General features: G+C 44.7%; 1 protein-coding gene across 2 annotated transcripts in view; it reads right to left on the bottom strand.

Moving 5' to 3' along the window:
• UBE4B (ubiquitination factor E4B) overlaps positions 1–21,539 on the bottom strand; it is a 123,666-nt gene that overhangs the window by 71,864 nt on the left and 30,263 nt on the right. For both annotated transcript variants that reach the window (XM_035019829.1, XM_035019832.1), the window contains exon 2: positions 12,048–12,234. In XM_035019829.1, coding sequence (XP_034875720.1) covers positions 12,048–12,234 — 187 coding nt within the window. The remainder of the gene's footprint in view (positions 1–12,047; positions 12,235–21,539) is intronic.

Raw genomic sequence — 21,539 nt, forward strand, 5'->3', positions numbered from 1 at the left:
TTTTTCCCATAGTTTGTTATAACTGTATAGAAACACAAGAGAGTTTTGTTGGGGCTCCTGGGTGGCTCACTCAGTTAAACATCTGCCTTTGGCTCAGGTCATAATCCCAGGGTCCTGGGACTGAGCCCCGTGTTGGGCTCCCCGCTTAGCAGAGAATCTGCTTCTCCCTCTCCCCCTGCCCCTCCCCCCTGTTCCTGCTCTCTCTCTCAAAAACAAATAAAATCTTTTTTAAAAAATCCCCAAAACAAGATATTTTTGTATATTAATTTTATATCCTGCAACCTTACTGAATTCATTTATCAGTTTTAACAGTATTTTGGTGGAGTCATTAGGGTTTTGCACACATAGTATCAAGTCATCTGCAAATCTGAAAATAGCAACCGTTCTACTTTCTTTCCAATTTGGATTTTTTTTCCCCCCCTAACTGCTCTGGTTAGGACTTCCAAAACTGTATTGAATAAAAGTGGCAATAATGGGCAACCTTCTTTTGTTCATAATCTTGGAGGAGAAGCTTTTGGCTTTTCACCACTGAGTGCAACATTAGCTGTGGACTTAGCATATATGGCCTTTATTATACTGAGGTACATTTCCTCTATACCCACTTTTGCTGAGAGTTTTTCTCATGAATGGATGTTGAGCGCTTATTCTGAAAGCTCATGATTTTTGCCCTTCGTTTTGTTACTGGGGTGCATCACCCTGATTGGTGTGCAGACATTGAACCCTCCCTGGGTCCCTGAAATAAATCCCACATGATGACAATGTGTATATGATCTTTTAATGTACTGTTGATTTTGGTTAGCTAATATTTTGTCGAGGATTTTTGCACCTATATTCATCGGGGATATTGGTCTACATTTTCCTTTTCCCGTGGTGTTCTTTTCTGATTTTGGCATCAAGGCAGTGGCTGGCCTCATAAAATGAGTTTGGAAGTGCTCCCTCCTCCTCTTTTTTTTTTTTTTGGAAGAGTTTGAGAAGGATCGGTATTAATTCTTTGAATTCACCAGTGAAGCTATCTGGTCCTGGACTTTTGTTTGTTGGGAGGTGTTTGATTAATGACTCAATCTCCTCACTAGTAATCAGTCCATTCAGATTTTCTATTTTTTTCATGACTCAGTTTTAGAAGGCTGTATGCAAAAACATTAATTTTTCTTTTTTTTTTTTAAGATTTTATTTATTTATTTGTCAGAGTGAGAGAAAGAGCACAAGCAGGGGGAGTGGCAGGCAGAGGGAGAGGGAGAAGCAGGCTCCCCGCTGAGCAAGGAGCCCGACGCGGGACTTGATCCCAGGACCTTGGGATCATGACCTGAGCCGAAGAGAGACACTTAACTGACCAAGCCACCCAGGAGTCCCCAAAACATTAATTTTTCTTAAACATACTCCCTCAGACTCCAATTGGGAGACTGGAGACGGATGGTGAGAAAAAGTGCCAGCACATTCCCAAATCAAAACCAGAGAATTACTTCCTGGACATATACCTACTATGAGCTCAACAGATAGAAGAGAAATATAAGACAGCTTTATTCAGAGTTTTCAATCTAGTTAGGAAAACAAGATAAATGCACACAAAACTAAGAATGGCTTGTGCAGCACAATTCCTAAGGGTTATCAGTATCTGCAGTGAGTATGATGGTGCTAAAACAGGAGCAGAGATGCTCTGAAAACAGAACATGGAGTGAAATGAAGGGAGGCTTGATCACAGAGGACCCTGAAAGTTCTTGGACTACATTACAGTTGCAAACATGGAGACAAAGAAGACTTCTGAGCAGGTGACATGTCTGACCTCTCCTACTAAGCCATAAATTCCCCAAGAGACAGGAAGTACATTTTATGGAAACGACTCTCACACACTGTTGACCTCTGAGTCCTCCTGAGACCTGAAAGCATGACCTAAGCAGTGAGAGCAGGAGTGTCATAATGTTCATGTCCCATGGAGTCAGACACAACAGAAGTTCAAGGACCAGGTTAGCCTAAATGGGGATAGAGGAGGAGAAGAAAGGGACCAACCCCAGGTCAAGACAGGAATCTGATTCCCAGAGCTACATACCTCTCACTAACAAGCTGTCAGCACTTTTTCCAGACTCACAAAGTAAGTATCATGACCCTAGGAATAATGCTATATAATACAGCCCATTATAATAATGCAGCCAGCCCAATATATAGAATATCCTGCTCCTCTGGTGGCCAAAATATATGTAAAATATACCCCCCCTTGGATGACCAAATAGCCACTCCAGTGAGATGAAATATTCATGCCGGTATAAGATACATCTGTCACAACTAAAGCAAAAAGGATTTCAACCAGGAGCCTCCCAAGCCCTGCAGTCTGCGAGGGGTCCCAATGCAGCCCTCTGGCCTTGGAACTTCTGCCTGAGCCTCTGCCTCCAGCTTGCTTCTGACTCATCCTGGAGCCCTCTTCCCTGCCCTCTCCCAAGCTGCAGACCAAGTGGAAACAATAGGGCTTCTTTCTGAAGAAGAAAAAAAAAAAAAGATTTAAATACTGGATTAGCAATCAAGGATAGGATGAAAGGTTATAATTCTGTCATTGCTAATAGCATTCTTAGCCAAAGACAATTAACTATAAAAGTGTGATTTTGTTGAAATTTCTACAAATGTACTGCTATTTAATAATGATGTTCAGTATCAGAATTGGAGAAGGAAGTTGAGGGGATCTGAAGATGACGGCACCATCACAGGCCTTGCATCAATCATCACCGGGCCCATTTCTGCCCCAGGACCTTTGCATCTGTTGTTCCTTCTGTCAGAAAAGAACGCCCAACAGATAATCCCTTGGTTTGTTCCCCAGCTTCTTTCAGGCTTCTTTTGAAATGTCATCTTCTTAATGAGGCCTACCATCGACTCTCTAACTGAAAATAGCTATGCCCTCATACCCTGGCAACATAATTCTCTAGTTTCTCCAAAATAATTCTCCCCACCTGATAGATTTTATGGTTTTTAAAAACTGTTTGTCTTCTCCCATGAGACTACAAGCAATGTGACCTAGAACAGAACCGAACAGACACATGAAAGGATTTAAACAAATTTAGGTAGTAAATGAAGGCTGCATGAATTTACAGCGTTCAGTAGATCACTGATAACAACCGATATAAAATGAAACGTAAAACAGATCATAAAACATGTCGAACAAATCTGGAGGGTTTAGAATAACAACTCTAATGGGATATGGAAGGATGTTCCCTATTTTCAGAAGTAATAATCCTGTGTCATTGTTGTTGTTTTAAGGCAGAATTTTCAATCAGATAAATCCTTCAGTGAAAATTCTCCCGCACAGCTGGCCACCGCAAGATTCCAATTGGGAGACTGGAGAGTGGAGATTCCAATTGGGAGACTGGGAGTGTGGGGCAGAGGGAGACGACCTGCGGCCAGGCGGAGTCAGTGCGGCGCGTGAGCCTCCATGAGGACGTCCCCTCCTGCCGGACTCGGGGCCTGCTGACACCCCCCAGCTTGGCTTGCAGCCTGGGCTCCTAACACAGTGCCCAGCACACGGAAGGCATTAAACAAGTGTCCAAATGCGTAAGTGGAAGCAGGATGAAGATCATTTTCAAACATAAGAAGAATTTAGGTTAAATTATTAAGTATATTAAAGACTAGCAGGCAGACAGAGGAAATGGCTTCTGTGTTTCTAATCCAAACCCTGGAACTAGCCCAGAAGCCAAACCTATCATTTGGTTTCTTACTCATTCCAAACAGGCCCCGTCATTCATTTCTGCTCCCAGAGCAGAGGTGCTTTACAAGAGATGGAAACAGAATTTAGGGGGTCGAAATTATAGCAGCTGTTTGATTAGCTGCTAGATCTTTTATCTAAAGCATTTAACACAGAAGCACATAAATTACTATGCCACAATCTTTAAAAATATTGTGATAACTATATTTCTATATCATTGGTTTCCTTTGTGATCCTATGTTTTATTATTCGCATTTAAAAATATACTTTGAGATGCCGATCCAAGGCTTCATCGGTTTGCCAGGAGAACTCATGAAAAGACAACAGTCTTTTAAGAACTCCAGCTGGGGACACCTGGGTGGCTCAGTCAGTTAAGCGTCTGCCTTCAGCTCAGGACATGATCCCAGGGTCCTGGGATCGAGTCCCACATCGGGCTCCTTGCTCAGCGGGAAGCCAGCTCCTCCTTCTCCCTCTGCAGCTCCCCCTGCTTGTGCTCTCGCTCTCTCTCTCTCTGACAAATAAATAAATAAAATCTTAAAAAAAAAAAAAAAGAACTCCAGCTGGATGGGCACCTGGGTGGCTCAGTCGTTAAGCGACTGCCTTCGGCTCAGGTCATGATCCCGGAGTCCTGGGATCGAGTCCCACATCGGGCTCCCTGCTCAGCAGGGAGTCTGCTTCTCCCTCTGACCCTACCCCCTCTTGGGCTCGCTCTCTCTCTCTCTAATAAATAAATAAAAATAATAAATTAAAAAAAAAAAAAAAGAACTCTGACTGGAGAGGGTAGAAAAGGCACCCAAGGGAACTTGCTCCACTAGACCTAAGAATTCTGTCAAGATAAAACCAGCTGATAAAGGATTCACTGGGGAACTCTTGTGCAAGAAAGGCCACATCTTCGGAGAGGTCAGGACAGCCAGGAAGGGTAAGGATTTCCCTGGATATATTCAAGATGTCCGAGGGGTGGACATCAAAGGGAACAGAAGGAAGAGAAGCATAATTTCAAAACAAGACTATAAAATTAAAATCGTTCAAGGGGGTTAAGAATTTCCGAAAGCTGGGCAATCACAAACCAATCTAAAGAGGGGGGAAGAAGTAAGAAAACCAGTTCATCCTCCCAGGAATTTAATAAGCAGAGATTCTTAAAAGGAAATGAAAGAACACCTTCTCCCGTACTGGACAGTAAGCTCTTCCAGGAAAGAAACTGAGCCTCACTCGTATTTGCATTCCCATGACCTAGCACTGGGTCTGGCCTGCTGTAGGCCCTAAATACAAGCAGGCTGAACTGAAACATAAAAGCAACATAATCAATGATGACTGTAAAAAAGTGGCAATCAGCTGCAGGAAAAATACTACCCATACTTATAAAGTTTTCAGACAGGCAAAAGCAATGTCATATTAACAATGCAGCAAAAAAAAAAAAAAAGAAAGAAAGAAAGAAAAAGAAAGAAAAAGAAATATCTGAGCAAGATAAATGCAAAATTCAGAACAGCAATGGCCTGCTGGTGTGGGGGAGAGGTGTACAGAGCCAGAGATTCCATCAGGGGTTCACAGGTGGTACTATGTCTCATGGATCTTATCTATCACGTAAGTCCAGAATATTCTATAATAACTTTTTGGTAAAATTTTAGAAAAAAATAGGCTTAGGGATTTTTAAAATTCTGTTCAGAATGCCAAGAAAAGCAAAGAGACAGCTAGATCTGGTCATGGTGCAAGAGTAATGTTATAGTAAATGTTCTCTAGAACTCAAGGGGTGCCAGGCTGGCTCAGTCAATGGCGTGTGTAACTCCTTTTTTTTTAAAGATTTTATTTATTTATTTGAGAGAGAGAGAATGAGATACAGAGAGCATGAGAGGGAGGAGGGTCAGAGGGAGAAGCAGACTCCCTGCCAAACAGGGAGCCCGATGCGGGACTCAATCCCGGGACTCCAGGATCATGACCTGAGCCGAAGGCAGTCGCTTAACCAACTGAGCCACCCAGGCGCCCCATGGAGTGTGTAACTCTTGATCTCAGGGTTCTAAGTTTGAGCCCCGCATTAGGTGTAGAGATTACTTAAAAATAAAATCAATCAATCAATAGAACTGGAGTCTTATTTTGCAACTAACATTCCCAACACAAAATATTTTTTCACTCATTCAGTCATTTAACCAGTGGCACCGACAGAGTACCTACTGCATGCCAGTATGGTTCTGGGGATGGTTCTGGGGATAAGGGAATGAACAGCATTGACGAGGTCCCTGTTCTAACCTTATGTTCTAAAGGGGGGGGGGGCACCTGGGTGGCTCAGTCGTTGGGCGTCTGCCTTCGGCTCAGGTCATGGTCCCGGGGTCCTGGGATCGAGTCCCACTCGGCAGGAAGCCTGCTTCTCCCTCTCCCACTCCCCCTGCTTGTGTTCCCTCTCTCACTGTGTCTCTCTCTGTCAAATAAATAAATAAAATCTTAAAAATAAATAAATAAATAAAGGGAGGAGGGGATGGTGATAAAAAAAAAAAAAAAAGTCCATAAATGATATTTCCACTGGGAAGCAGGGTCTTTGCAGATGTCATGAAGTTAAGATGAGGTCATGCTGCTTAGAGTGGTCCCTAATCCACTAACTGATGTCCTCGCAAGAAGAGGGAAACTTGAACACAGATACACACAGAGGCAAGGCCGCGAAAAGACAGAGGACACTGGAGTGGTGCGGCCACAAGCCAAGAAACGCCAAGGGTGGCCAGCAACAAACAGAAGCTGGAGGAGGCAAGCGGTCTTCACTGGAGCCTTCTAAGGAAGCATAGCCCTGCCCACACCTTGACTTTCGACTTCTACCCTCCAGAATTGTGAGAGAATACAATTCTGTTGTTCCAAGCCATCAGGTCTGCAATACTTTGCTATGGCGGCCCTAGGAAAGAGGGCATTGCAAGAAGCTGGGACCACCGATGGGAGAAGCAACTAGCAGGACTCACTGCAGCTCCCCAACCCTGTAGCAGAGAGCATCTCAACTAAGGAGGCTGCCAAGTGACCGCCACGTCTCTCCTGGATGAGGAACTCCTCACCAGGGGTGCCAGTCTATCCAGGATCTGTGTCTGTCAGAAAGCACTTCTTGATTCTGGAACAGAAGTCTCTCCTTCATATTCAGTGGACAATAAATCTACCCACTGGCCCTCCGTCTACCATCAAGGACCACAGAAAACAAGCACTAGCCTTCATCTTCCTCACAGCAACTCTTTGCATTTTTTTTTTTAAAGATTTTATTTTATTTATTTATTTGAGAGAGAGAGAGTGAGAGAGAGAGCGCAAGAGGGGGTAGGGTCAGAGGGAGAAGCAGACTCCCTGCCGAGCAGGGAGCCCGATGTGGGACTCGATCCCGGGACTCCGGGATCATGACCTGAGCCGAAGGCAGCCGCTTAACCAACTGAGCCACCCAGGCGCCCTCTTTGCATTTTTTTAACGGAAAACTCACACATCCTCTTGAGATTTAGGTTATACCTGCCTATGTTGTTTTGGCCATTTTCTCTTGTGAGTCATTAATTCACTGGATGAACAGATTTAACGCTCCCAGCACTGCTAAAGGCACTGGGATGGAGCAGTCGGTAAAATGGATCCAAGTCCCTGCTTTAGTAGGGGAAGCAGAGAAACCGGGACCTACAAGTCATGGGTGTGCTACATCAGCTGATGACAGAGCTCAGAGAAGCAGCAGCCATGTCAGAGAGAGGTAGCACCTTCAGTGTGGCCAAAGAAGGTGACCCTTGCATAAGCATCTGAAGAGTTGAATGAAAAGCCATGTGGATTTTTAGGGCCCGAGCATTCCAGGCAGAGAGAGCAACAGGAAGGCCCCCAACAGTGGTCATGTCTGGAATGTTCCAGAAAGCGTAAGGAAGCCAGTATGGCTGGAGCAGAGGCAGCAAGGAAGAGGAGCGCAGTGGGAAAGGAGGTCAGAGCCAAAACAGGGCCAGGGCATACACAGCCCTGGGTCAAGGTAAGGACTGTGACTTTCATTCTTTTTTTTTTTTTAATTTTATTATGTTATGTTAGTCACCATACAATACATCATTAGTTTTTGATGTGGTGATCCACGATCCATTGTTTTCGTATAACACCCAGTGCTCCATGCAGTACGTGCCCTCCTTAATACCCATCACCGGGCTAACCAATCCCCCCTCCCCTCTTTTGTGACTTTCATTCTTGACGAGGCGGGGAGCCAATGGAGGGAGCCAACAGAAGACTGATGTGGCCCACCTTATGAGGTGCTTATTTTCTGTTTCGTTTAAGCTTGTTTATTTAATAAATTTGTGAAAATTTGTTTATCCAACCTGCCAGGCACATAGCTAATAATATCTACCTAACTGTGATTATGAATGATGATGATTATGTGAGAAACATAATCAGGACTTCACAGCATAGAGGTGCACTGGCCAGAACTAACCATCTAGAGCTGCCCAAGTTTTCCAGTAGTTCGTGACGGCAACATAATGAGCTTGCTGTGAAAAATAACCCTGCTGTTATACAAGGTTGTACTTGTGCTTTAGTGGGACCCAGTCTGGTGCTACCCTAAGAGACAGCAGTTAGGCGGCCACTCCAATAATCCAGGCAAGATATGTTGGTGCCTTGGACCCTGCATTTGGACCACTATTTGTTTTTGTAAATAAAGTTTTATTGAAACACAGCCACACTCATTATATATTGTCTATGACTGCTTTTGTGCTACAGGGGCTGAAACGAATAGTTGTGACAGAGATTATACAGCCTGCAAAACCAAAAATATTAGTACCTGGCCCTTTACAGAAAGTTTACTGACCCCTGATCTAGAATATGAGGTAAAAAGAAGAGGTAATGTTTTAGGCTTAAGCAACTAGAAAAAAATGAGTTGCCATTTATTGAGATGGGATTCAAGGAGAAGATAAGATGTGAGGAAACAGCAGGAGCTCAGTTTTGGACGTGTTAACTGTGAGATGCTTCTTAGACATTGCAGGAGTCTGAGGTTCAAGGAACAGTTCTGGGCTGGAGAGATCAACCTAGGGACCAGCAGCTTAGAGATAATAATTAAAGCTGGGAAACCAGATAAAATCAGTAAGGGAATCAACACAGATGGAAAGGACAACAGGTTAAATATTGAGCCCTAGACCCCTGACATTTACAGGTCAGAGAAATGAAAAAGAACCATACAGAGCAGCAAGAAGAGACAGACAGAGACAGGATGAAAGCCAAGAGAGTGTGGAGCTCTGGAAGCCAAAAGAAGAAAGTGTTTCAAGAAGAGGGCCAAAGCCCCATCAACTGAGGCCAAGATGGTGACTCAGAGCAGACCGCAGGAGGCCTCACTCAGCTGGATTCGAATCAGCAGTGGGTGCGAGGACAGACAAAGGAGACAGAGGATAGGCAAGTCACTCCGGAAGTTTTGTTGTGATGCAGAGCCAGCGGGGTGGAAGCTGGCAGGGGAAATGAGATCAAGAGAGTTCCTTTTTATGTATTCCCATGATGGGAGAAGGAACAGCATCTATAATGACTGTTAAAAAAATAAAAGCTTTCCACTTGAGATAGAAAGCCTGACGAAGCAGGAAAGATGGGAAGTGCTCGGGCAAAGGCTCTGAGTAGGACAGAGGAGGTGGGATCTGGGGACAGAATTCAGTCAGGGGTGGACGGTTCACGCTTAAGAAGAACCGGCCACACGTACAGGCAGGTAGGAGGATGCGGTGATGGGGAGCTTACAGAGATTCCCTTTCGCCTGTCTGTTTTCTCCATGAAATAGGAAGGCAGGCCATCAGCCCAGAGTTGCACAGAGAACGAGGTGCTGCCCACTGAAGCAGGAGGTTTGAAACGACCTGTGGAGTGGGGGAGTGAATGGGAAATACACTCTAACTACCTGAGAGAGTGTGTGACCACAAATCTGAAATGAGACAGATAGCATGGTTCTGGACTTTTCTCTAGTCTTGTCCCACAGCATGAGACAGGAAGGAACCAGGAAATGGTATCTGAAACCAGGAGCATGGGCGGGGTTGCCTGGCTGGCTCAGTCAGTAGGGCATGGAACTCTTAATCTCAGGGTTGTTGAGTTCAAACCCCACATTGGGTGTACAGTTTTTTAAAAATAAAATCTTTAGGTGCACCTGGGTGGCTCAGTCAGTTAAGCATCCAACTCTTAATTTCGGCTCAGGTCACGGTCTCAGGTTCCTGAGATGGAGCCCTGCGTCAGGCTCCGCACTCAGCGAGGAATCCACTTGGGATTCTCTCTCTCTCTCTCCCTCTGCCCCTCCCTCTGCCTATGTGTGCATCTGCTCTTTCTAAAATAAATAAATAAATCTAATAAATAAATAAATAAATAAAATCTTTATGAAACAAACCAGGAGCATGGTTTAACCAAGGAAGTGAGACAAAGTGAGAGGGAGGCGAGAGAGAGGAGTGACAATAAATGACTGTGGAATTTAAATGGGGAAAGGAGGTAAGTGGGGACCCTGGGGGAGGGAGAAGTGAAGAAAGTGGCATAGAGGGGGTGAGCCAAAAAGCTGAAGGTGGTAGTCAGGAAGCGCTGAGATGTAAAGGTCTAGAGCATGACCACGGCCATGAGTAGCTGATGTCGGATGGAAGGCAAGGTCACTAAGGGAAAGCGGCTCACAAAAGTGAGAGGGCAGAGTCCTGGAAGGTCATCCATGTTGCTACTGAAATCACCATGAATCATGACACAGGCAGTACCAGGGAGACAGTGGACCGAATGAGGCAGGGAGAACGGGTTCAGGGGATGGCTGCGACAAGGACAGGAGTGGGGAATACAGTCCGACGACACGAAGTTCAAATCTATGTGTTCTTAGGGAGGAGGAAGAGTGGCCTAGAAGAAGAAACGAGAAAGCAACGGAGGAAGAGAGTAAATTCAGCGAGAGCCCCAAGGGGAAGGGCTGTCCATAGAGAAGGATTCTGCCAGGGACTGACCGTGAGCATTTCAGAACTGGGGGTGGGGGCGGGGGGAGAGAGGTGTCTGTAACAAGCCATACACAGGTTAGAGACTGAGAGGTTAAGGGATGAGGACCTGGGAGACGCGGTGGCTGACATAATAAGCAGGACAGGGCACGTGCTGTGATGATTCCTGGTGGTCCCAAAGAGGCAGGGTGCTATGACCAGGTGCAATGACCATGTGCATGCGGAGCTCCGGTCTCCAGTCTGCCCACCGCTACTGCAGTGAGATCTCAGGCCCCTCCCCATCCCACTAGCTCTCCCCCAACCATCTCCAGCATTCCAGGTGGGACCTGGTCCTGGTGAGACAAACGGCACTGTTGGTAGCACGGTCTCTAAGGAAAGGGCAAAAACCCAACTAGGATCCCGAGCCCTTCCCCTGCCAGAAGACCACCACGGCTTCTCACAGGTGTACAGGGGAGACCTTTCAGGCAAAGGCACTGTCTATTACTAACTGATGATGTGGCCTAAGCATCTCTCACTTCTACAATCAACAGAAGGAAGTATAAGCATTTATATTGACATGGGGAAGAGTCTACCACAATGCCTAACAAGAGCTATGGTAACAGAAACTCTGCAAATACTCTTAATTGACGAGTTACCTAGTTCAGAAAGACAGATTATGTGGAAGGCAACTAAGGGAGTGCTTTACATGACTGCAGAACTAACAATCATATTAAATTAGTCAATGACATGATGATGAAGAATGCAGATTTGAATGCCCCTGCTTTTTCAAAATTAGAATCCTAATTATAATACTTATTGTAATGGTAATAATTCTCATGTTCAGTAGAAAAGTTCACTTGATAAAAGACAGATATTTTCAAATATACAGTATGCATCAGTATCACTGTTTCCCAACAAAGACAATCATGGATATTAACTGTGAGCCCATTAATTATAAAGAAAGAAATTTTCACAACAGTTAAATTGTCAATGAGACAGCTATAAAACATCCCATCAGATAAACTTTTATACCCTGAAAACTCAGAGAAAGAATTACAAGACAATGTAAAATGAAGACAAGGAAATCCATAATTAGAGGCTTGTTATTTTGACCATTATTTCAATCTTGCATTTTCAGATGATTTTATCATAAAAGAAAAGCACCAAACTCATAAAATCAGCTGAGTCAAATTAAGTCTTAATCGCCTTGCCATCAGAGATTAAGACCTGACTCTGTTTGAAACAAAGGATGAAAGTTATGGAAAGGAAAACAATTAGTTTTAACAGATCACCATAAAAATGAATAGAGATTAACAAAACACAATATAATGATCTTAATCTTTTAAACTACTGCTTGCAGAATTTTTTTTTTTTTTTTTGCTTGCAGGATTTTAAAAAGCTGCTGTCCAATTCATTTTACCCTGCTGTGAAAATGTCACAACCATAAGCTTCCTAGAAAGCCATGACTGAAATTATAAACGTGTCCCAGGTATGAAAATGAGGCTTACCTGATGCACCTATTGGGGAGGTAGCTGGGGTCATGTTGTGGACGTTGAGACCAAGGCTCTGGGAGGGGCCTGGGGCTGATGCTGCTATAGGAGGCCCCAGAGGGTTCTCCCTCTGGGGCGAGGTGAGCGGGGTGGTCGGCTGGGAGGTCTGTCCACCAGCAAGTCGTGCAAGGCGCCTCCGTCGGATCTACAAGAGGGGAGAAAAGACATTCTATAACTCAACCGTAGAAACACAATTCTGCCTGAGAACAACATTAACGTTGTCAGTAAGCATCGAAAACCACACCAGAGCTTAACAACTAAATACGCTTTGAGAAAAAAGGACTCATTCAAGACAAGTAATAACTTGGCATACCAGTACTTTCACAAACTACCACCTCACTTTTTAAAAACTGCATCTTGGGGCGCCTGGGTGGCTCAGATGGTTAAGCGTCTGCCTTCAGCTCAGGTCATGATCCCAGGGTCCTGGGAATGAGCCCCGCATCTGGCTCCCTGCTAAGCAGGGAGCCTGCTTCTCCCTCTCCTTCTGCCTCTCCCCCTGCTCATGCTCTCTCTCTCTCTGTATCTGTGTGTCTCGAATGAATAAATAAAAAATTTTAAGAAAAAAAATAAAAACTACATCTTATTGCCTTACAATCCCTGTTTATCACACTTCCTTAACCGATAGCGTGAATCTTCCATACTACACTTTTAAACACACTGAAGCTTGTTATTTTATTTTTTTATTTTTTAAAGATTTATTTATTTATTTGGCAAAGAGAGATACAATGAGAGAAGGAACACAACAAATGGGGAGAGGGAGAGGGAGAAGCAGGCTTCCCGCCGAGCAGGGAGCCCGATGCGGGGCTCAATCCCAGGACCCTGGGATCATGACCTGAGCCGAAGGCAGACGTTTAACGACTGAGCCACCCAGGCACCCCGAAGCTTGTTATTTTAATAAAACCACGTAACTTGGTTATTGTAAATAGGTGAGATAGGTGAGTTGTTTTTTGTGTGTGTGGTTTTTTGTTTTTGTTTTTTTTTAAGAGAAGGGGATGGGGGAAAGGGCAGAGGGAGAGGGAGAGAGAGAATTCCAAGCAGTCTCCACACCAACGCAGAGCTCGATCTCATGACCCTTAAGATCATGACCGGAGCAGAAATCAGGAGTCAGATACTCAACCAACTAAGCCACCCAGGCTCCCCTAAATAGGTGAGATTTTATTTTTTCACTTATTTTTTTATTAACATATAATATATTATTTGTTTCAGGGGTACAGGTCTGTGATTCATCAGTCTTATATAATTCACAGCGCTCACCATAGTACCTACCCCTCCCCGATGTCCATCACCCAGCCATCCCATCCCTCCCACCCCCCTCCACTCCACCAACCCTCAGTTTGTTTCCTGAGATTAAGAGTTTCTTGTGGTTTGTCTCCCTCTCTGGTTTTGTCTTGTTTCATTTTTTCCCTCCCTTCCCCTATGATTCTCTGTCTTGTTTCTCAAAAAATACCCAACTTAATTTACTAAAGCAAAAGTTTCAAAAGTAACAAACATTACACTAAGAGCCAAATTTTGCCATCACTTTCAGGTGCAAAGCAATTCAATTTGTCTTACTTAATTGCAATAAAAATATAATCTGCCACTTCTTCCTTATAATAATACCCCAGAGTTATGCAGTGATTACAAATATCTACCACAAAATCCCAGTGGATCCCAGAAATGTTTTCCTCACATTTTGATAATCATTAATTTATAACCAGGCAATAAACTCTCACTGACCACCTGCTGTCCCAGGCAGTGAGGACATCTAACTACTGTGACAGGCTTCTGGCTCTACGTAGGCATCAAAGAAGCAAACCAACTAGGCTGCTCCCACTCATTCCTTTACAAATAAGGAAGATGAAAAAGTTAACCTACGACAAATGCTAACTGGGATGGACCTCATCTGAACTAAGAATCTGTCATTCTAACACTGCAGAAAATCTGCTCCTTCTATTGTTCACACAACCAAGGACCAAAGATTCTTGACCCCAAAGTTGAGAAACCCACTCCTATGCCCCTGCTGCAAATACATCTATCAACGAACTTACACAAAATCCTCAAGTTGTCTGGTTGTTCATCTATCTACTTCACTAGATTAAATCCCTTGAAGGAAAGATCAGGTCTTAATTATTAAAAATAAACACTGAGGAGCTGGCTCAGTTGGTTGGACATGTAACTCTTGACCTCAGAGTTGTGAGTTCAAGCCCCATGTTGGGGGCAGAGACTACAAATTAAAAAAATAATAATAAAATTAAAATAAACACTGATGTGGCACTTTGTCTTCTAGCAATGTTCTCAACACTTTATAAATCCATACTCATTTAACCCCTATAATGAGCCTCTGTGGGTACTTATGCCCATTTTATATACGAGCAAACTGAGGCACAGAAGTTATATCCTTGCCTAATTATAAGTGGCAGAGCTGGAATGTAAGCTCATGTAATCTGGCTCCAGAGCATATGCCCTCACCACTAATCCAATGGTCTGGGGATCTCTGGGGATCTCTAAGACCCTTGCAGAGGGTATGCTGAGGCCAAAGCCATTTTTACAGTATCACTAAGACATCTGCCTCTTTCGCTCTCATTCTCAAGTGTCCAGTGGAGTTTTCCAGAGACCATGTGACTTGTCATGTTGCAACAACTTAAATACGGAATTTAATATGAGAATTCGGCTGTATTCTAGCAAATCGGACATTTAAAAGGCTTGCAGAAGTGAAGATAATGTCAACTTTTGTCACTAAACATGTTGTTTTGGAAAAGGTAGTTTTTGTCATTAAAGATATATTATTTATATTAACATACAATGTTTTTATTATTTTGTTTAGGTTTCTCACTTTTTATTTCTATTATGGTAAATATCAATGAATAGAACCCACCTAAACAAAAGCTCTTTGAGCTCTTCATGGTTTCGCAAGAGCATAAAGGAGTCCTGAGACCAAACCTCTGAGAGCCAGACCGCCTTCTCCTATTCATCCTTATCTCCCTACTGTCAAGCATCACATCTGCTCTGTAACAGGTGCTCAGCGCTCCCTGACCTGAGCTGAACGGCGAACGGTGAAGGTCATCACAAATCATCGAAGGGAGAAGTGGGATTGAGACGAAAAACCTCACTGAAAGAAATGACTGAAGTGCTTCATGAACACTTACCTGGGTTGGAGGGTGGGGAACATGGACCAGAAATTCCCGATCCAATTACTCAAGCCAGAGACCCAGGATTTTTGTTCACTGTTTCCTCGCCTCCCCTCATCTCCTCAAACACCCAGTTTATCACCAAGCTCTGCTCCTTCGACCTGGGTCCACCCTCTCCCCTCAGCTCCTCTGCCACCACCCTATCCAGGCCACCACCCTTTCTCACCAGGCCCTCTGCGAAAGGTCCCAAGGAATCTCTCTGTGTCCACTCTGGCCTGGTAAAAGCAAAGGCTCCACATTCCTTTCTTTAAACACTTCCAAAGTCTTAGATTTCTGAAATGCATATCAAACCACAATGAGATAACACCTCATACCTATTAAGATGGCTGCCATCGAAAAACCATAAAATAACAAGTGTTTGTGAGGATGTGGAGACACTGGAGCCCTTGTGCACCAGTGGTGGGAATGTCAAGTGGTGCAGCCACCATTTTAAACAGCTGGGTGGTTCTTCAAAAAATTAAAAATAGAATTACCATAGGATCCAGTAATTCCACTCCTAGGAAGTACCCAAGAGAAATGAAAGCAGGGACTTAAACAGCGAGCTGTTCACCCATGTTCACAGCAGCATTATTAGCAAGAGCAACCCAAGTGTCCATCAATGGATAAATGGATAAACAAAATGTGGCACATACACACAATGGAACAGTATTCAGCCTTAAAAAGGAAGGATGTTCTGACACGTGCTGCAACACAGATGAATCTTGAGGACACGAGGCTAAGTGAAATCAGCCAGTCAGAGAAAGAAAAGTACTGTATGATTCCATTTATATAAGGTATCCAGAGTAGTCAAATTCATAGAGACAGAAAGTAGAATAGCTGTAGCCAAGGGCTGGGGCAATTTTCAAAATCTAAGTATAAAATAAAATCCTAAGTGATAAGAAAGCATGTTATCCTACTTTCCCCTACAATCTACTCTCCACACAGCAATCACAGTAATTCTTTAAAAACACAAACCACCCTCCCCTGCTCAAACCATTCAATGGCTTCCCACTGCACTTGGACTAAAAACCAAGTCCTCACCGTGTCCTAAGGAGCCACCGGCTGTCTCTCCAGGCTCCTGGTATGCCACGCTAGGCGGCAGCCACGCTGGCCCTCTGACACCTCCTAGAGCATCTTAAGCTCTAGCTTACCTTCAGCCACTTGCAATTCCTTAAGCCTAGAAGCAATTTTTCTAATTTTTGGCATGGCTGGTTCTTTCTCTTCTTTCCATTCTCAGCTTAAATATCACCTCCTTCTAGAGGACTTCCCTGATCACTTTATCTAGCAAACACTCATTGATATTGTAGCCCTCCGATCACAGCTTCAAGCACTCTGCGTGGTCTGTAATTAATTACCTATTTCTTTTGTTTTTTTAAGATTTATTTACTTATTTTAAAGAGAGAGACAGCGAGCGTGCACGCCCATGCACCCATGAGCAGGGGGAGGGGCAGAGGGAGAGGGACAAGCAGACTCTATGCTGAGGGCAGAGCCCTATGTGGGGCTCGATCCCACGAACCCGAGATCATGACCTGAGCTGAAACCAAGAGTCCGATGCTTAACCAACTGAGCCACCCAGGCACCCCTGTCATTACATTATCCATTTCTTATTGTCTTGCTTACCATCTGTTTCCCTAGTAGAACGGAAGCTCGAAGAGAAAGCCACGGCTATGTTGCTTTCATTGGTGTTATCTCCAGCACTGAGTGCTGTGCCAGGCACATAACAGCCCTGTACATACTGAACAACGGGAAAAAGTAATACAGGGAAGCAGGACAGGCGAAGCAGTAAAGCCACACAGAAGAGTGCTTAACTGAAAATTCAAAGTCCAGACAGAGATTCAGACTTCTGCCATTAACGCCTCTTCAGATAGCCACTCATTCAGCAAATACTCATCAAGTACGGGAGAGTAAACTGAACAGTTCCTGCTCTCATGCTGCTCAGATTCTAGCGGAGGCCCAAAACACAATAGCCAAATTAACAAAGAGAATGCCAGGTGGTTATGAGCACCATTAGAGAGAAATAAAGTAGGAGAGGGAGGGACAGCAGGGCATGCTGGGGGGAGGGTGCTGTGATTTTTATATAAGGTGGATGGAAAGGCCTCTCTGGTAAGGCGTCTGCAAACATGAAGGAAGAGAGGAAGGAAACCAGGTAGGTATCTGGGAAGTATGGTGGGAGTGTGCTTGACTCATGTTCAAGGTCAGCAAGCCTTGTGTGGCTGGAGCAAAATGAGCAAGACAGAACTAGCTGATGATGAGGGGTGCCTGGGCGGCTCAGTCGTCAAGCGTCTGTCTTCGGCTCAAGTCATGACCCCGGGGTCCTGGGATTGAGCCCCGCATCGGGCGTCCTGCTCGGCGGGAAGCCTGCTTCTCCCTCTCCCACTCTCCCTGCTTGTGTTCCCTCTCTTGCTGTCTCTCTCTGTCAAATAGATAAATAAAATCTTAAAAAAAAAGAAAGAAACAGCTGATGATGAGATCGGAGGCATGAAGAGGCCTTGTAGGCCACGGTGAAAACACTGGGAAGCTACCAGGGGGTTTTGACCAGAAAAGTGACATAATTCAACCTACATTTTTAAATTATTGTTTTGGCTGCTATGGAGAATAAACTGTAGGGGAGAAAGGAAATAGGCAGAGAGGCTACGTAGGAGGATGCCGACGACCTAAACTCAAGTGGGTGGCTGTGAAAATTGTGGTGAGTGGTCAACTGGGATATACTTTGAAGGCAGAGCGCCAGCTCACAGGATTTGCTGATGGACTGGATTTAAGTAGAACAGAACCGGGGCGCCTGGGTGGCTCAGTTGGTTAAGCCACTGCCTTCGGCTCAGGTCATGGTCCTGGAGTCCCAGGATCGAGTCCCGCATCGGGCTCCCTGCTCGGCGGGGAGCCTGCTTCGCCCTCTGACCCGCCCCCCTCTCATGCTCTCTCTATCTCATTCTGTCTCTCAAAATAAATAAATAAAATCTTTAAAAAAAAAAATGTTTAAGTAGAACAGAACCAAAGGAGGTAATAAGGCTGACACCAATGTCCTGGGCCCAAGCAACTTATCAAATCAGTTTACTGAGACAAAGACAACGGTAAAAACATGGGAGGGAAGGAGGAGATAAAAGTTATTCTAGAAACATGATTATTAAACATGCAGATGGAGTTGTCTTTGTGTGAATTCTATGATTTTTTTAATTGAGTATAAGATAGTAATTAGAGGGGCGCCTGGGTGGCTCAGTCGGTTCAGCGTCTACCTTCGGCTCAGGTCATGATCACAGGGTCCTGGGTCGGGTTCCCCGCTCAGCGGGGAGTCTGCTTCTCCCTCTCCCTCTGCCCCTCCCCTGCTTGTGCTCTCTCTCGCTCTCAAATAAAGAAATACAATCTTTTGGGGTGCTTGGGTGGCTCAGTCATTAGGCATCTGCCTTCGGCTCAGGTCATGATCCCAGGGTCCTGGATCGAGCCCCGCATCGGGCTCCCTGCTCGGCGGGAAGCCTGCTTCTTCCTCTCCCACTCCCCCTGCTTGTGTTCCCTCTCTCGCTGTGTCCTGTCAGATAAATAAATCTTTTTAAAAAAAGAAAAAAGAAATACAATCTTTTAAAAATAAATAAATAAACAGTCATTAAATAAATAGCAATTAAAATGAAAACATGATCTGATGTGCAGGAGAGGGCAAGTTAGGATGACCCTTGGAGAGCTGTTAGCTTCCAGACAGCACGAAGAGCCGTGAGCCAGGATGAGGTCACCTAGGCCCTGTGTGCAGTGATTCAGGAGTCTGAGGATGAAGCCCGGCAACACACCAACAACTGGAGTGGGGGAGGGGAAGGGAGGTGTCACCAATAGAGGAGACTGAGAATGGTGTCGGGAGGCCTCTGGGTTCACCAGGAGAACTGACCCTGGCTTCCTAGGAACCAGTCAGAGACTTTCAACAGTGATTAACATCACTCTGTGGACAGGCTGAGCAATGTGAAGACTGAAGAGTTGCCGGTTGGAATTGGCAATGAGGTGGGAACTGAGGGCCTCATCAAGACCTATTTTGATGGAATGTAGGGGCTGAAAGCTTGACCGGAGCAAGTCCAACAAAGAATGGGAGACTGGAAGTACCGATTCCTGAGATCTTTTTACTGTAAAAAAAAAAAAAAGAAAAAAACAAAAGAGCATAAGTGGGGAGAGGGGAGGGGAGTGAGTCCACCCTGCCAAGGAAGAGAAGGAAAGATGGAAGCATCTGAAGACAGATGGGCTACAGACCCCAGTGGTGTTACATGCATGACGCAACAGGAAATGTGGTTGCAGCAGAGTGACGTGAACCCAGGATCCGTCAGGAAACCTGCATTCTGGTGCCACCACAGATTGGCCGCACTTGCTGTCATCTTGGATAACACACTTAACTCTTTCCCAGCTAGGAAACAGGGATAATAAACTCAGCCCTAAATAGCTTTCCCAGGTAGCTGTTATGGGGTGGTATATGTAAAAGTGCTCTAAAAACTACGGTGAGGATAAATGAATGGTGGTACATTCCTACTCTGGAATCCAGGGAGTAATCAAATGAATGAGCTGGTGTTCTACACAAGAGCCTGGATGACTCTCACAAACAATATTAAGCAGAAGCAGCTACATATAAAAAAGCACAGATTGCATGATTCCATTTATATCAAGTTCACAAACAAGAAAAGCAAGCTTCTAGGGTGCCGGTGATGGTCTTGTTTTTTAAATGACACTAGTTTTCACAGGTGTGTCCACTGTATGAAAATTCACTGGGCTGCACACTTTCAATGTGGGTAGCGGGTTTGTGGGTATTCATCTTGTTCTTCATAACTTAAATGTCAAATGTAGTCTTTTTTATGTTTCCAACATGATACAATTCTATTTTTTTTAAAGATTTTGTTTATTGGGGCGCCTCGGTGGCTCAATCGGTGAAGCGTCTGCCTTCAGCTCAGGTCATGATCTCGGGGTCCTGGGATCGAGCCCTGCATCGGGCTCTCTGCTCAGCAGGGAGTCTGCTTCTCCCTCTGTGCTCTCCCTCTTTCTCAAATAAATAAAATCTTTAAAAATAGGGGCACCCGGGTGGCTCAGGTCATGATCCCAGGGTCCTGGGATCGAGCCCCGCATTGGGCTCCCTGTTCCGCGGGAAGCCTGCTTCTCCCTCTCCCCCTCCCCCTGCTTGTGTTCCCTCTCTCGCTGTCTCTCTGTCAAATAAATAAATAAAATCTTAAAAAAAAAAAAAAAAAAAAGGTAAGTCACTTAACCCTCCCTGTGCTTCAGTTTCCACATCTGTACGGTGGGGGTAAAAACTGTAGCCTCCACAGAGTTGTGAGAAAACCATCATCTGTGCCCTGTTTTCTACTTCATTTTTCTCCATGGCTCGTGTCTGACTGCCTATATACGTGATGTTGTTTATGTACTGCTTATTCACCATTCCCTGACTCTAGCTTTCTTAATGCAAGGACTTCTCTGTTTTCTCTCTGACGTCTCACCGGTGCCGAGAGGAGTACCTGGCACGCGGAAGGTGCTCTCTAAATAGTTGCTGAGTTAATGAAAGAATAAATGAAAAGTACTAGAAAATGTCTTTTTTTTTTTTTTAAAGATTTTATTTATTTATTTGACAGAGACAGTGAGAGAAGGAACACAAGCAGGGGGAGTGGGAGAGAGAGAAGCAGGCTTCCCGCCGAGCAGGGAGCCCGATGCGGGGCTCGATCCCAGAACCCTGGGATCATGACCCGAGCCAAAGGCAGACGCTTAACGACTGAGCCACCCAGGTGCCCCGAAAAGTACTAGAAAATGTCTTGCACATAAAATTTAGTGTTTAGGAATTTATATTATCATTATTTTGAAAAAGCACACATGTTGTTTTTAAAAAAAATATAAAGCCACTTTTTTTTTTAAGATTGTTATTTATTTATTTGACAGAGACACAGCGAGAGAAGGAACACAAGCAGGGGGAGTGGGAGAGGGAGAAGCAGGCTTCCCGCGGAGCAGGGAGCCCGATGCAGGACTCGATCCCAGGACCCTGGGACCATGACTGGAGCCGAAGGCAGACGCTTAACGACTAAGCTACCCAAGCGCCCTATAAAGCCACTTTTAAATCTGGTGCCAAGTTCACCTGAGATGTTAAATTTAAATGTTCTCCTGGGTGAAACAAACATAGAATAAATGTCCTGACTCACTGCAATATGGGTTTGAAGGAAGGAAGTTTTCCAAGAAAGATTTCCACTGCACTGGTGTTCCCCAATCCCTGCCTCCAACACTCCACAAAGGAGAAGGGGAAGGAGAAGGAAAGGAGGAAGGAAGGAAGGAAGGAAGGAAGGAAGGAAGGAAGGAAGGAAGGAAGGAA

This window comes from Mirounga leonina, unplaced genomic scaffold, assembly GCF_011800145.1.
Source record: "Mirounga leonina isolate KUSES-001 unplaced genomic scaffold, KU_Mleo_1.0 Mir_173, whole genome shotgun sequence".
Lineage (NCBI taxonomy): Eukaryota > Metazoa > Chordata > Mammalia > Carnivora > Phocidae > Mirounga > Mirounga leonina.